Genomic DNA, 14,332 nt, shown 5'->3' on the forward strand with positions numbered 1-14,332 from the left:
GTGAAGTCGAAATTAGGAGACCCACCCAAGAACTCTTTCCCTAATATACTCCTTACTATTCTGGAATGACATTACCAGAATTTACAAAATAGTGCACCTTACTGGAAAGTAGTGTGTATACAATAACATCCATTTAAACTCCCTCCAGGACTTTTCCTGTTACCTTTGAAATTTGCAATACACACACACACACACACACACTTTATGTATGTAAATATATACATACACACACATCTCACAAAAGTGAGTACACCCCTCACATTTTTGTAAATATTTTATTATATCCTTTCATGTGACAATACTGAAGAAATTACACTTTTATACAATGTAAAGTAGTGAGTGTACAGCTTGTATAAAAGTGTAAATTTGCTGTCCACTCAAAAAAACAACACATAGCCATTAATGTCTAAACCACTGGCAACAAAAGTGAGTAAACCCCTAAGTGAAAACGTCTAAAGTGGGCCCAAAGTGTGAATATTTTGTGTGGCCGCCACTATTTTCCAACACTGCCTTAACCCTCTTAGGCATGGAGTTTATCAGAGCTTCACAGGTTGCCACTGGAGTCCTCTTCCACTACTCCATGACGACATCATGGAGCTGGTGGATGTTAGAGACCTTGCGCTCCTCCACCTTCTGTTTGAGGATGCCCCACAGATGCTCAATAGGGTTTAGGTCTTGGCCAGTCCATCATCTTTACCCTAAGCTTCTTTAGCAAAGCAGTGGTCATCTTGGAGGCGTGTTTGGGGTCGTTATGTTGGAATACTGCCCTGCGGCCCAGTCTCTGAATGGAGGGGATCATGCTCTGCTCAAAGAACTGTAGCTCCCCAGTGCTGGTAGCACTCATGCAGCCCCAGACACACCCACCACCATGCTTGACTGTAGGCAAGACACACTTTTGTCTTTGTACTCCTCACTTGGTTGCAGCCACAAATTCTTGACACCATCTCAACCAAATAAGTTTATCTTGGTCTCATCAGACCACAGGACATGGTTCCAGTAATCCATGTCCTTAGTCTGCTTGTCTTCAGCAAACTGCAAGCTTTCTTGTGCATGTTTAGAAGAGGCTTCCTTCTGGGACAACAGCCATGCAGACCCATTTGATGAAGTGTGCAGTGTATGGCCTGGGCACTGACAGGCTCCCCACCCCTTCAACCTTTGCAGCAATGCTGGCAGCACTCATATGTCTATTTCTCAAAGACAACCTCTGGTTATGACACTGAGCACATGCACTCAACTTCTTTGGTTGACCATGGCAAGGCCTGTTCGGGGTGGAACCTGTCCTGTTAAAGTGCTATATGGTCTTGGCCAACATGCTGCAGCTCAGTTTCAGGGTCTTGGCAATCATCTTATAACTTATGTCATCTTTATGTAGAGCAACAATTCTTTTTTTTCAGATCCTCAGAGTTCTTTGCCATGAGGTGCTATGTTGAGCTTCCAGTGGCCAGTATGCGAGAGTGAGAGCGATAACACCAAATATACACATGCATATACACACACACACACACACACACACACTCTATCAAAGTTCTACAATTTGGTCCATTCAGCAGGGGTGATGCTAATGAGGTCTATGCCATGGTCCTAAATAGGAGCAATACTTACTCTAAATGTAAAAGTGCTCAAATATATGACAGGAGACAAACCTCTGAGGTCTAACTGCCTTTAAAGAAACCCTGTCACTACATTAATAAATTCAGGTAAAAACACAGAAAAATCAAGTGTTTTTCCTTTCCATAAATTCATTTTTTATTCACTCTCAATGTGCCTTTGAACTTGCTAAAAAAAATTGATTAGTCAGTTCAAAAGCACAGCCCCCACCCCTCCTTGCTTAACTCTTTCCTCTTCTGAAAGTTTCTAATTACTCAGCTCAACACTTCTACCATCCCTTTACATCCTCACAGAACAGTTTATGTGGTTACTGAGTGAGAGGCAAAGGTTGAATACTAAGGGCCCTTTTCACACCAGCCCGGTTGGGCAGCATTGTCCAAAGCAACCCCCGTGCATAGACCAAGCAATTTGTCTCATGTCCTAAGGCTTAATTTCTGTGTTGGTGTGCACTGAAAAAAAAAAAAAAACAGGACATGTTGCATTTTTATGCAGCAAGTTTCAATGCATGGTAATGCATCTAAATGCTCTGCCAACACAGAATTAAAGTGACACTAAACTTCCGATTTTTTTTTAATAAAATAAAAAAAGATGCTATACTTGGCTGCTCTTTGGAAGGATATTGCACAGAGTGGTGCTTTACCTTCTCTTTTTAGTCTCCCCACAGGCACTATCCACTCCTCCTCTTCCTCTACCAAACTGTGTGCGTGTGCTACCGAGCTAGGCTGTGTCCATAGATTTACACAATGTGGTTCGACCCTGCTTACAGCTCTCTCCTCACATGATATGATGGACAGCAGCGGGAACCAATGGTTCCCACTGCTATCAGTGTAGTCAGTGAGAAGAGGAAGAGAGCAGTGTTGTAACAATGTACAGCACAGCATTGCAGCAAGCAAGTACAATGCACACCAGCTGGTGTGAATATGCAAAAAAGAGTGCAGATTGAGTGAACGCTCTGAGTTTGCTGGGGCTGCTGACAATGCATCCAAGATGGTGGAGCCCATAAGGAGTCTTAGGCCTTTTGGATATCTACACAAGGTAGGCTTTTACAAGTAAGCAACATGCCTAAACTATCTTAAATACACAACTAACCTTATTGGAAGATTTTTGTTGAAAAGTCAACAGTCTCTCTAATTACACCAATGGAAGTCTCAGCATTATGTACGTCTAGCTAATGCTAGTCATATAAGACTAGATTTTTCTCATTCAATGGATTATCCAGCCAGCAGACTGATTACCTTATCAATTGCTAAACACCAAGGATACAGGAATCTCCTCTGCCAGCTATGGTATTTAGCAACCACGGCAACCGCAGGTGACTAAATATCAAAACTTTCCACTAGATGATTTTATACTTGGCTCAGTTGTTTATTTTAATTTATGTTTGTCAACGCTGATGGGCCACCCACAGTTCTGCAGGAATTGACCAAAATGTAAACAGTCTTTGGCCAGCTTTAAGGCTCATGTACACATAGACTAGGTTGACCGACAGTAGCGAGAAAATGCAAAATGCGGCAAAATCCCCTTAATGCAGCAGCTTATAAACTCTTGTATAAGCCTATGTGTACATGGACACATTGGCTTTTATGGAGTTGAGTTAAGGAGCCTTGGCAAAAAATTTCCAAAAGCTCCTAAACTCAAGTTTAGAAGCTGTAGTGTACACGGGCCCTAAGCCCTTGTACACACGGTCGGACATTCCGATGGAAAATGTCCGATCGGACCGCATTGTCGTATAATCCGACCATGTGGGCTCCATCTGACTTTTTCCGTCGGAATGTCCGACCAACAAAGTTTGAGAGCTGGATATAAAATTTTCCAACAACATGATCCGATCAGACTTTGTCCAATCGTTTGTAGAGAATTCCGATCGGACAAAGTGCCACGCATGCTCAGATCAAAGTACGAGAGCAAAGCTATTGGCTACTAGGCTGAACGTGGTCCCGTCGGAACGAACGTCAATGCGTTCCGAACGATCAGATTTTCCAACAACTTTGTCCGACCGTGTGTATGCAACACCAGTTTCGGACAAAAGCCGTCAGAAAAAATCTGACGGATTTTGTGGTCGGAATTTCCGACCGTGTGTACAAGGACTTAGGGCCCAATGCACACCGGGCTTTAATAACATTGAGCTGCTTCTACAGGTAAAACACAAAACTCCTGTAGAAACAATGTTTTTTAGGCAAGTGTACATGGAGCCTTAGCCGTTCTTATGACCACAGGTCATGTTGCATCCATACATTTTGCACAGGTGTTCTTAGGAATTTTAGCTAGATCCCTACCAGATATCACGCAGTGCCAAATTTGTGGTTGTGAACCTGCATTCTAATAAATATTTGTTAAACTGTAGCAAGCTGTGCCACATTAATTATTCTTCCAGGTTTATCTTGAAACATACTGCAGATTAATGCTGGAAACTATAAGTTTGTGCACCATTTAATTTTTGTAGTATCAAAATGAAAGAATGGTAGTTAAAATTAAAATGCCAACAGAAAGGAAAATGATTTATAATTGAAATACCATTACAGCCCCAGAAGATTGATCTCATACAAAACTCCCATTAGGTGCCACACTGACACAAATGCAAATTATTTTGTTTTTAAAGACACTTACATTTACACTTCATTTCCTCATTCACATACTTAATTTTCTGTGTTAATAGATTAATGGAAATGTTTTATTTCATTAATAATGTATTCATGCACAAACACAACTATCCTTTAAAAACAGGGGGGGGGGGGGTATGCAAACATTTAAAGAAAACCTGCCATGAAAGCAAAATTGCCCGACATATACTGTACAGTACGTTTGTCCTTTGGTATGACTAAAGCTGACCCTACACTAACATTTCCTGTGGGCCATATGCGATAAATCCCTTGATTCCCTAAACTAAACAGCCTGGATGGACAAATCTCTCTAGCCAGCCAATATTTTCTGACAGCTGTTGCTGTCAGAATACCCCAGTAGTGACTGTATCTAGCAGGGGCTCTAATCTAACCTAAAATAAAAAACATGTTTTGCTATACACACACCTAGACAAATTTGACATGTGTGTTGTCAATGAGAGCTGAAGTATATGGAGATTCTTAAAAATGACAGATGCCAACAACAGGCCGGCTGGTGTATATTTAGAGGTGCCACCTCATCCCTTTAAGGCTGGGTTCACACTGGTACGACAAACATTCCAACATTGGGAGTTCATGTCGCATAATGCAATAATTCCCTATGGGAGCCATCTTAACTGGTCCGACACAAGTTGGTCCGACTCTGAAAATGCTCCCTGTACTACTTTGGTCCGTCTTTGATCCTACTTCAGCCCATTGACCATCACTGAAGTAGGATCAAAGTCGGATCCTTGTCCTAACCATCCGACTTTGGCATCCGACATTGTGTTATTTCCTGCCCCCTGCTGTAGCCCCTCCCATTGTGTGTTAGTTTTGATTGGTCAAAGGACAAGTTGTACTATCTGAAAAGTCGGATCAAAGTAGTATCCTGTTCATGAAAGTCGGATGAATGTAGGACCAATGTAGGACTGATGTCGCAGAGCAAAGTAGGATGAAAATCGTACTACTGTCGTGTAGTATAGTGTGAACCATGCCTAAAACTGAACACATATTAATTACACAGGTTCTGCGGCTGATTAAGGTGGTAATTAAATTCACTCGCTGCCTTATCTGCATTTAATTCGCCTCAGAACCTGTGTAATTCATATGTGTTCGGGTTTAAAGGGATGAGGTGGCAACCCTATGAATATAACTTTTGCCCTTTTCACATTCAAGTGTTTGGCAAATGACAATGATTGTAACTCAACCCAAGAAATGCCTCAGCAAATTAAGCCAGTTAATTTTTTTAACTGCAGAAAAAGATCAGAAGTCTGTCAGACAACAAATTAGCCACTTAATGCTACCCTTAAAGCTCAGAAGAAATGTTTTTACTTTATCCAGTATGCACTTCACTGCATGGTCAAGTACTCCATTCCTGGTTACAGCTACACTTTGTATCAACTGGTATAGAACAGGAATGTGTTGAAGGCAAAAAAAAAAGTTGCCCTAGACAGTAACTACACAAGCCAATTTTGCAAATGTATTGCATTTATAAATGTAACATTTCAGAAATACATTTGAAATAAAATCTCCACCTACCAATCATGTGGTTTGCAACGTGGACCTGAATATCCCATTCATTATAGAATACCATCTGGCACTTGATGCACTGGTAAGTCTTCTTCTGTCAAAAACATATATATATATTTAAAAAATTGGTTAAAAGTAATTTAAAGAGAAAATTTTATTAAAAACAAAAACAAACACAAGTTTGACCACAATAATAAAAATAAAAATTTAATTTTTTGTGAAAATAGTATCTCTCTGGAATCCAAATCCAATAATTATGTGCCAAGTCGCCTTAAATAGAAACTGTATTCTTAAAGTTTTTAGATAGTTCATCATTGCGTTTTAGTTTATAAAAAAAATTGTTTCTATGTATTGTATTATATATGCACATGGTGGCAGCTATACTTGTTCATTACATTTCAAGGCTCCGTTTTCTGATTATTAGTGCTACTAATGTGGTTCCTAGTGGATCCCTTTATCTTACTGCTGGGTTTATCAGACAGCATCTCCCAGATGAAAACAATCAAAGTCTGTAATGATGTAAAACCTAAGGTAACATGGTAGTCAGAGAAAATATGATATAGGCTGCCAAGGCTTTAGGTCACATGAGGAGCTCGGGATTAACTGTTCTTTATTCATGGCATGTCAAGTAATTTTTTCATTAATGTTAGTATGTGCAATTTTGAGGAAAAGCGCACTTGTAAACACAAGTAAAACTGTGCTTATATATAGGTACTAAGAAAGCATGTCTTTAGTGCTTTCCTTCTCTATCCAACAAGTGTTCTTTGATATACTATCTAAAAATTAACACTAATACCCAAAACAAAAATATTTGTCCATTGAATATACTTAAATTTTCAGGAGAAATATCGGGCAAATTAAAGGATTAGTTCAGCTTTAAAAAAATAGTCTATGCAGCTCATTGACACTATTCCATAATTTTAAACAAATTCAACTGTAACCACTTTCTGCCAGAAGGCCGTCACATGATGTCTTTAGGTTGAAATGGTGATATCCGGATGATGCCTGCAGCTACAGGCATCATCCAGATATCTTTGTTTTCAGCCAGCAATTCCCTATCCTGTAAAAGCCATCCTAGAGGCTCATAAGTAAGCTACTAGATAGCTTTTTACCCAGAGAACCAATCCAGCGGTGGCCCTGTATTACCCTGTATAGTATGTACCATATGGTCCCCGGCCATCTCTATAATCCTGGGAGGCCAGAAACGACTTCATGACAAAACATTCGGCGCTGCCAGATGTAAACACCGCCAGTGTTTTACTCTGAAAAGCACAGATCAATGTTTTTTTTTTTTTCTCTCTCATGCTTTCCAGGGTAGAGAAGATATCTGGGTTCTTATTGACCCCAGGTTTTTCCATAAAGAGGACCCGTCACACACCTTATACTTATTACAAGGGATGTTTACATTTCTTGTAATAGGAATGAAAGTAATAGAAAAAAAAATTGTAAAAAATTAAAGAAAAAAAAAAAAAAAGAAACAAAAAAAATATATTTTTTTAAAGCACTCCTGCTCCTTGTGCTGGAAAGCAGACACAAATGCGACCGCATATGTAAACAGTTAGGCATGTGAGGTGTCGCCATGAATGTTTGAGTGAGCAATAATTCTAGCACTAGATCTCCTCTGTACCTCTAAACCTGTAAAAAAAATTCCGCGTGACATGAAAAAAAATGCAACGACCGCCATATTATTCTCTAGGGTCTTCCCTGAATTACCACATTTATTGGCATATAACATGCACATGCATATAATACGCACCTTCATTTTAGGATGGAAGTTTCAGGAATCTCCTGTTTACATGGCAGCCTCTTTAATACAAAGTCCAGCCTGCTTGACTGGCTTCTATGATAGACAGAACACTGGTCAAATGCCGGCCCAGGAGACAGGACTTCCTATTACAGAGGGCGCTGAGTAAACAGGGGATCCTCGCTGTATGTAATCTGACAGCAATATAATATATAGTTGGGGGTTCTGATGATTTTTACGGAATGAAATGCCAGAATTGGCCCAGATGCAAAGTGGTTAAAAATATCTGTTTATGCTCCTCCCATACCCGTAGGACTTTTTTTTTCTCTAACAGAGTAAAGCCTCCCCCAAACACTTCTGCTAATTTTCACAGCTCTGTCCAGTCTTCCTCTCTAGGATGGAGCAGTTGTTAGGATGAGCTCCCCCTAGCAGTACAGGAAGGACAGCTGTTCCCCCCCCCCCCCCCAAACCTCGCAATGCACATATCGCCACATTTGAACTCAGCAGCTGCATTACATCAAATGTTCATGCCACTGTGACAACTGCGCCTCTCAGGGAGTCATTCAAGTCGGTGCACAGTTTTGAGACCTATTCTTTGAGAGAGGTGGAGGTTTTGCCAGAGGTCGGAATAAGCAACAATCACCCTATTTTGGAATACTGCTGTCTGAAAATAGTTGAACCAAAAGCAATCTTAAATACACAAACACCACAAAACAGACTAATTGGTTTTGAGTTGGAACCAGTACTAAGCCAAAAAGCACAGAAACCATTGTTACATGAAAGATGACATCATGGGAATTGGGAGATTCAAAGCCATTCTGTAGCAGAGTAGGGCTGAGTAAAAGATGACAGAAAAATAATCTGCTGCTTGCCAACAACAAGGAGCAGACGATTACTACAAGTGGCCCCCTGACCTGATGCAGACCTCTCATGAGGGAGAAAAAACATGTAAAACACACACAATATTTAAGTGACACTTTTTTCTAATTTCTTGTTTCATACATAGAAGAGCAAGAGAAAGTATTCCCAATGGAATCAGAAACAGCATTAACCACTTGCCGACTGGCAGAATCCCGTACCTGTACGTTGCCCTTTAAGAGGCGGCCAGCAGGTGCACGCACCCGTGGCAAGCTTTGCGAGTCAGGCCGCGAGTCCTGTGGACTATATTATCGCGGGGATACCTGCGATCGCCTCACGGGGAGGAAGAACGGGGAGATGCTAATGTAAACAAGCATCTCCCCGTTCTGTCTAGTGACAGTGTCACTGATCTCTGCTCCCTGTGAACGGCGCAGAGATCGGTGACATGTCACACACAGCCATGCCCCTCCAGTTAGAAACACGCCCCTAGGACACACTTAACCCCTACACTGCCACCTAGTGGTTAACCCCTTCACTGCCAGTGTCATTTACACAGGAATCAGTGCATTTGTATAGCAATGATTGCTGTATAAAGGACAATGGTCCCAAAAATTAGTAAAAAATGTCTGCTCTGTCCGCCATACTGTCGCAGCCGTGATAAAAATCGCCAATCTCCGCCATTTAAAACATTTTTTTTTACAAAAATGCCATAAAACTATCCCCTATTTTGTAAAAGCTATAACTTTGTGCAAACCAATCAATCACTTATTGCGAATGTTTTACCAAAAATATGTAGAAGAATACTTATCTGCCTAAACTGAGAAAAAAAAAAAGTATTATTTTTACATATTTTTGGGGGGTAGATATTATAGCAAAAAGTAAAAAATAATGCTTTTTTTTTTTCAAAATTTTCACTTTTTTTGTTTATAGTGCAAAAAATAAAAACCGCAAGGGTGATCAAATACCACCAAAAGAAAGCTCTATTTGTGGGGAAAAAAAGGACGTCAATTTTGTTTGGGAGCCACGTCGCACGACCGCACAATTGTCAGTTAAAGCGACGCAGTGCCGAATCGCAAAAAGTGCTCTGGTTAGGAAGGGGGTAAATTCTTCCGAGGGCTGAAGTGGTTAAAAAAGATGATCTAATCTTTACCCACTATGTTTCAAAGCCTAAAGCGTTTGTAACCCTAAAAAGAAAACAAAAAAATTTTTCCTGTTCCTTTACAGTATGATCAATAGCATAGTGCTGTTGCAGTGTAATTTGTCCCTTTCTTTGATCTAAAATACTTGGTTCATCCTGTCTGTTCCTGTGTCCCCCTAAGTGAACTGACCTTAGAAATCATGTCTGCTGCCCTACGACACCGTAGTCAGTTTACGTGCCTCTGTCATCCAGCTGTACAGTCTCCCCCTCCCTCCCTGCCTGTCATTTTAAATCTGGGTAGTGAGAGCCGATCTCATCAGCGCCCATCCCCTCTTGCCACTAATCTGCTGAAATATTTAAACACAATTACTTTTATCTTCTCTGTTTTAGAAAATTACTGTGTGTGTCAGTGTTTTTAAAATTCTAATATTCAATAACTTCTTTCACTGCACTGCTCTGTATCCACGAGACCTCCCTCTGCTGGCCGGCAGACTTCAGAGGGAAATCTCAGCCCCTCCCCACTGCTCTCCTTAGATCGGGGAAGGAGAGCGGAGGGAGGTCACATGACCACAGACTGGTGCTGTGAAAGAAGGTATTTAGGATTATAAATTTAAAAAAAAAACTGACACACAGTACTTTAAAGCTTACTAAAGTAGAGAAGGTACAAGTAATTGTATTATGTGACTTCACAACCAATTTAAAGCTGAACTTTAATCTGCTTGGATTTTGCCTTCCCTGGTTCCTTATTTACCCTCTCTCAAAGAAAATGTCAGTTTTCATGACATAATATACTTTAGACCTAGTAACATCTTCCCTGGTTCTTCTCTACGCAATACAATGCAGGTCATGCCTGGTGGAAGACGGAAGCAGGGTGAGTCACGACTTCCTGAAAACATCACAGCACCCCGCCCCAGTCCTCTCAAGAACCTTAAGACCTGATGCAAGCAGTGAACTGGCTCTTGAATTAGGTAAACATCAAAATGCTTTGCTCAGTGGATGTCTGAAAGAATAGGTATTCCTAGGACACTGTATTTATTACAGGTACTTCTATAGCATGTGTTTCAAACCTGCGGCCCACCAGCTGTTGCAGGACTACAAGACCCAGGAGCCATTGCAAGGCTGACAGTTGCAAGCATGGCTCCCAAAGGCAGAGGCATGATGGGACTTGTAGTTCTGCAACAGCTGGAGGGCCCCAGATTGAACACCCATGCTAGCACAATTTTTATACAGGACTTTGCATATTTATTGTACATTCACATCAGTCCCTGCCCTCAAAGACCTTGCATTCTAAAGTCCACAACATTCATACATATAGATACCAGGGCCAAGTTAGACAGAAGTCAATTAACCTAACAGCATGTCTTTTGGAGTGTGAGAGAAAACTCACACAGGCACAAGGAGAACATGCAAATTCCAGGGAGATAGTCCTGTGGTTGGAATTCGAACAGATGACCCCAGTGCTGCTAGGCAGAAGTGCTTACCACTAAGCCAATGTGCTACATTTGCATACAGACTGCCCAAGGCAATGCCCACTTCGATGCTTAGTCTTCATAATGAAAAGAACTGACATTAATGAATTAAAGGGCCATACAGCAGGGGAGGAAACGACTAGATGATGCTGGACACCCACAGCCAAGAAATAGGGCTGGCTCCATCTGACTTGCTGAAAATGTTAATTCACACTGTAAGAAGCTCACAGTATGCAGTGAAATCAAATTAAGCAAAATCTATAGAGAAGAGGAGCTTATACAACCGTGCAAGCTGTAAGGAAAAGCTGGAGTTTTAAACTTTTGGCTGTAGAATGTTACATAACTTATAGTAGTATTTTTTTCTCAATATGGAAATACTACAAACTATTTTAAAAACAGCTGGAAATCAAGATTATCATCCACAAACTCATAGTAAGGTTTAGAATGTCAAGTACCGGTAGGTTTTATATATAAAACTTTTCCAACCTACAATAAAGAGCAGATTATGTTTTCTAGGGGAAAAAAAAAAAAAGGAAGAAAGCCAATTTTACATCAACTGGTTATCTTGTTTAACTGCCTAATAAAATATAGTATAACTCTTTGCAACTAATCGAAAATACATTTCTGATGAAGTAATGCAATCTGAGTCCCTTTAGATTTGTGGAGTAATGTTTAAGAGGTTCCATTGGAAAATAGTTGATTATTTATTGGAACCAAATCTACATTTTGCTCCTCTAATTTGCCTAGATTGTGAACATATTTTACAGATAATATCATGGATTTAACATCAGTACTTATAGAGAACAAAATATTTTTTTATATTTTAATTAGTATACACACACATACAATTATATACGGTAATATATATATATATATATATATATATATATATACACACACACACACACACACACACACACACATATACACACACATTTTATTTATATATATATATATATATATACACACACACACACACACACGTATACACACACACACGCGCACACGCAGCCACTGTATCTACCTACCTTAGACCAAAACCAGTGCTTTTAATGTATGGTATTTACTGCAGTTTACAAAGGCCGGGTTAAAGAAATTGTTAAAGTTCAACACTCGAGAAGTGTTTTTTTTTTTTTTGGTAAGGGGGGAAAGGTAAATTTTACCACATTTTTTCCTGTCTCTAATCCCACACACAGACAGCTATAAAAGCATTGTCAGACATGTCGACCCTGTCCCACTTTACCAAAATTGTACATTTTACTTTAAGTGTTAAAAACTAGAAACTAAAAAACTTTGCTTTGCGGCATCTAAAGACTGAGAGACTACCTCAACATACCCAAATATAACAAAATACTATCTGAATCCTAAGTTGGCACAGATCACAAACTATCCCACCTATATAGAGATATCTCTCTGGGTAGGGCTCAAATCTAGATATTGATAACCTGCTTTGGCTTTTACTTCAAGCTAGACCCAAAATGTCCAATCCAGTTACCGCACACTCATTACAATGTGGGATAACATAACATTTTTGGGTAAGGTAACCTCAACTTAGCTAACTTATGCTTGCTCTTTATAACGTCTTTTGCTCCAGATACTGAAATTTTATAGAATCTTTAATTAGTTATAGTGGGGTAACAATTGGGTCCATAAGCTATACAACGGTTCACATGTCATACTGTTCCTCTCTTTACAACAAAGAATACTTCAGATAAGCAATGAATCAAAATGTCCGAACATGACACACATCCCCAAGTTTTGATCGCTTCGCTGTATAGTAACAGTACTTACTACTCACTCCATTATCCCACCCACTAACAGAAAACCTAGGGGTAACTATTAAACCGGAAGACTGGAACCAATTTTAGCAAACTAGCAAGTCTTAATGTAGCAATGTGTATGACCTTGAGACAAACTACAACCAATTTCTTTGGTACCTTGTTCCAACCCACATATCTAAATATACACAACACACACTTATATTAATAATATATATATTATATATATATATATATATATATAGCGCAGCCAGCACATTTAGTGGCCCAATGTCCCTTTGTGCATATACTGATTCAGTATTTTTTACCAACAAATATACAACATTCATTACTGGAGGATCTATAAAGTCGTCATGAAGTCATCACTAACCCTCCATTGTCAACCCTATTTACAGTAGGACCACAACCCCCACCAATCACATCCTCTCCCCCTTTCCCTCTCCTATTTACATGCTTTCTATATTGCAAGCCAACATTAGGTGTAGACACATGCAGTAAAGTCTGACTATTTTACAAACTCATACAGACATGCCTCCTCTTTAGATGTTACCTCAACGTACCTTCCACATTGAGGACATGACTGTATGTATTGTTCAAATATGTTCACAAAAAAAAAGACCCCATTGGGGAGAGCTTCCATCACTTACTGCCCTGACATGAAGGAAAAATTTACTCAAGGCTCAAGCCCATTCCTGCACCATACAAAACAAAATAAAACGTGGTTCTGCATTTGTTTTTTTTTCTCTGTTCTTATCTGGTGATCTGGCCAGTAGCACACTACCTGTATTAGAATGTCTCCACTTTGCATAAAGTAGCACAGATGCACCTTTGGACAACAGCTCTGTCAGTCTGGCCGCAGGTTAGTGTTATAGGGACTAGCAAATTTAAATACACTAACAAACTGAAGCCAAACTCCATCTAACACTTTATAAGCAATTACAGCAAACAGTTGTGTTCCTTTTGATATAAAGGTTTTACATGAATAAAAGGGATCTTTTTAAATTGTGAGCAATTAACCTTGTTTATTCATCTTTTAAGATATTGATGGTGACATGGACCCAAAGCATAACCAAAGAATTGGGTTTAAGAGCCCCTTTCATTTAGTCTGCCTTCTATGTTCAAGTATCTATACTGCAAAACTAATTCTTGACCCATTTATTGATGGCCACGTCAAGTTGATGGCAGTTGTAGTATATTGATTAGAAATGCACCCATCAGGCTTTTTCATCAAGAATCCAGCATCAAGAAAACAGCTGCTTAGCTTGCACTGCTTTCCTGCATTTCTATCATCATACGTTCCTTTACATTTTCTCCACATCCATTCTCGTGCCTTTTTAAAAAAAATAGGGACAATGATTTTAAATCTAAGAATTACTGATAATATGCTTTTACAGCCAGTGCTGGATTTATAGGGGGGCAAAAGGGGCAATTTCTCAACGTCCCCCGCTAGACCGTGCCCCAGACTTCCTTTCAGAAAAAAAATGTAATCATAAAATGTGTTTATTTAAATAATGTGTGCGAGTGTCAAGATATGGCACAGGTTAAGCTTACTTCAGAGGCAAAGAAAGGGATTAGGGATTCTGATAGGTGTTTTACATTTCAACTTCTGA

At 39.7% G+C, this 14,332-nt stretch overlaps 1 protein-coding gene across 6 annotated transcripts in view; it reads right to left on the reverse strand.

Moving 5' to 3' along the window:
- Positions 1 to 14,332, reverse strand: part of ZNF521 (zinc finger protein 521) — a 420,518-nt gene that overhangs the window by 235,640 nt on the left and 170,546 nt on the right. For 4 of the 6 annotated variants that reach the window (XM_077492590.1, XM_077492589.1, XM_077492592.1 and 1 more), the window contains one exon: positions 5,745 to 5,829. In XM_077492590.1, the coding sequence (XP_077348716.1) occupies positions 5,745 to 5,829 (85 nt within the window). The remainder of the gene's footprint in view (positions 1 to 5,744; positions 5,830 to 14,332) is intronic. The other 2 variants (XM_077492591.1, XM_077492593.1) reach the window with 1 other exon arrangement.

This window comes from Lithobates pipiens, unplaced genomic scaffold, assembly GCF_037356315.1.
Source record: "Lithobates pipiens isolate NorthernLeopardFrog02 unplaced genomic scaffold, aLitPip1_a1.2 Scaffold_19, whole genome shotgun sequence".
NCBI lineage: Eukaryota > Metazoa > Chordata > Amphibia > Anura > Ranidae > Lithobates > Lithobates pipiens.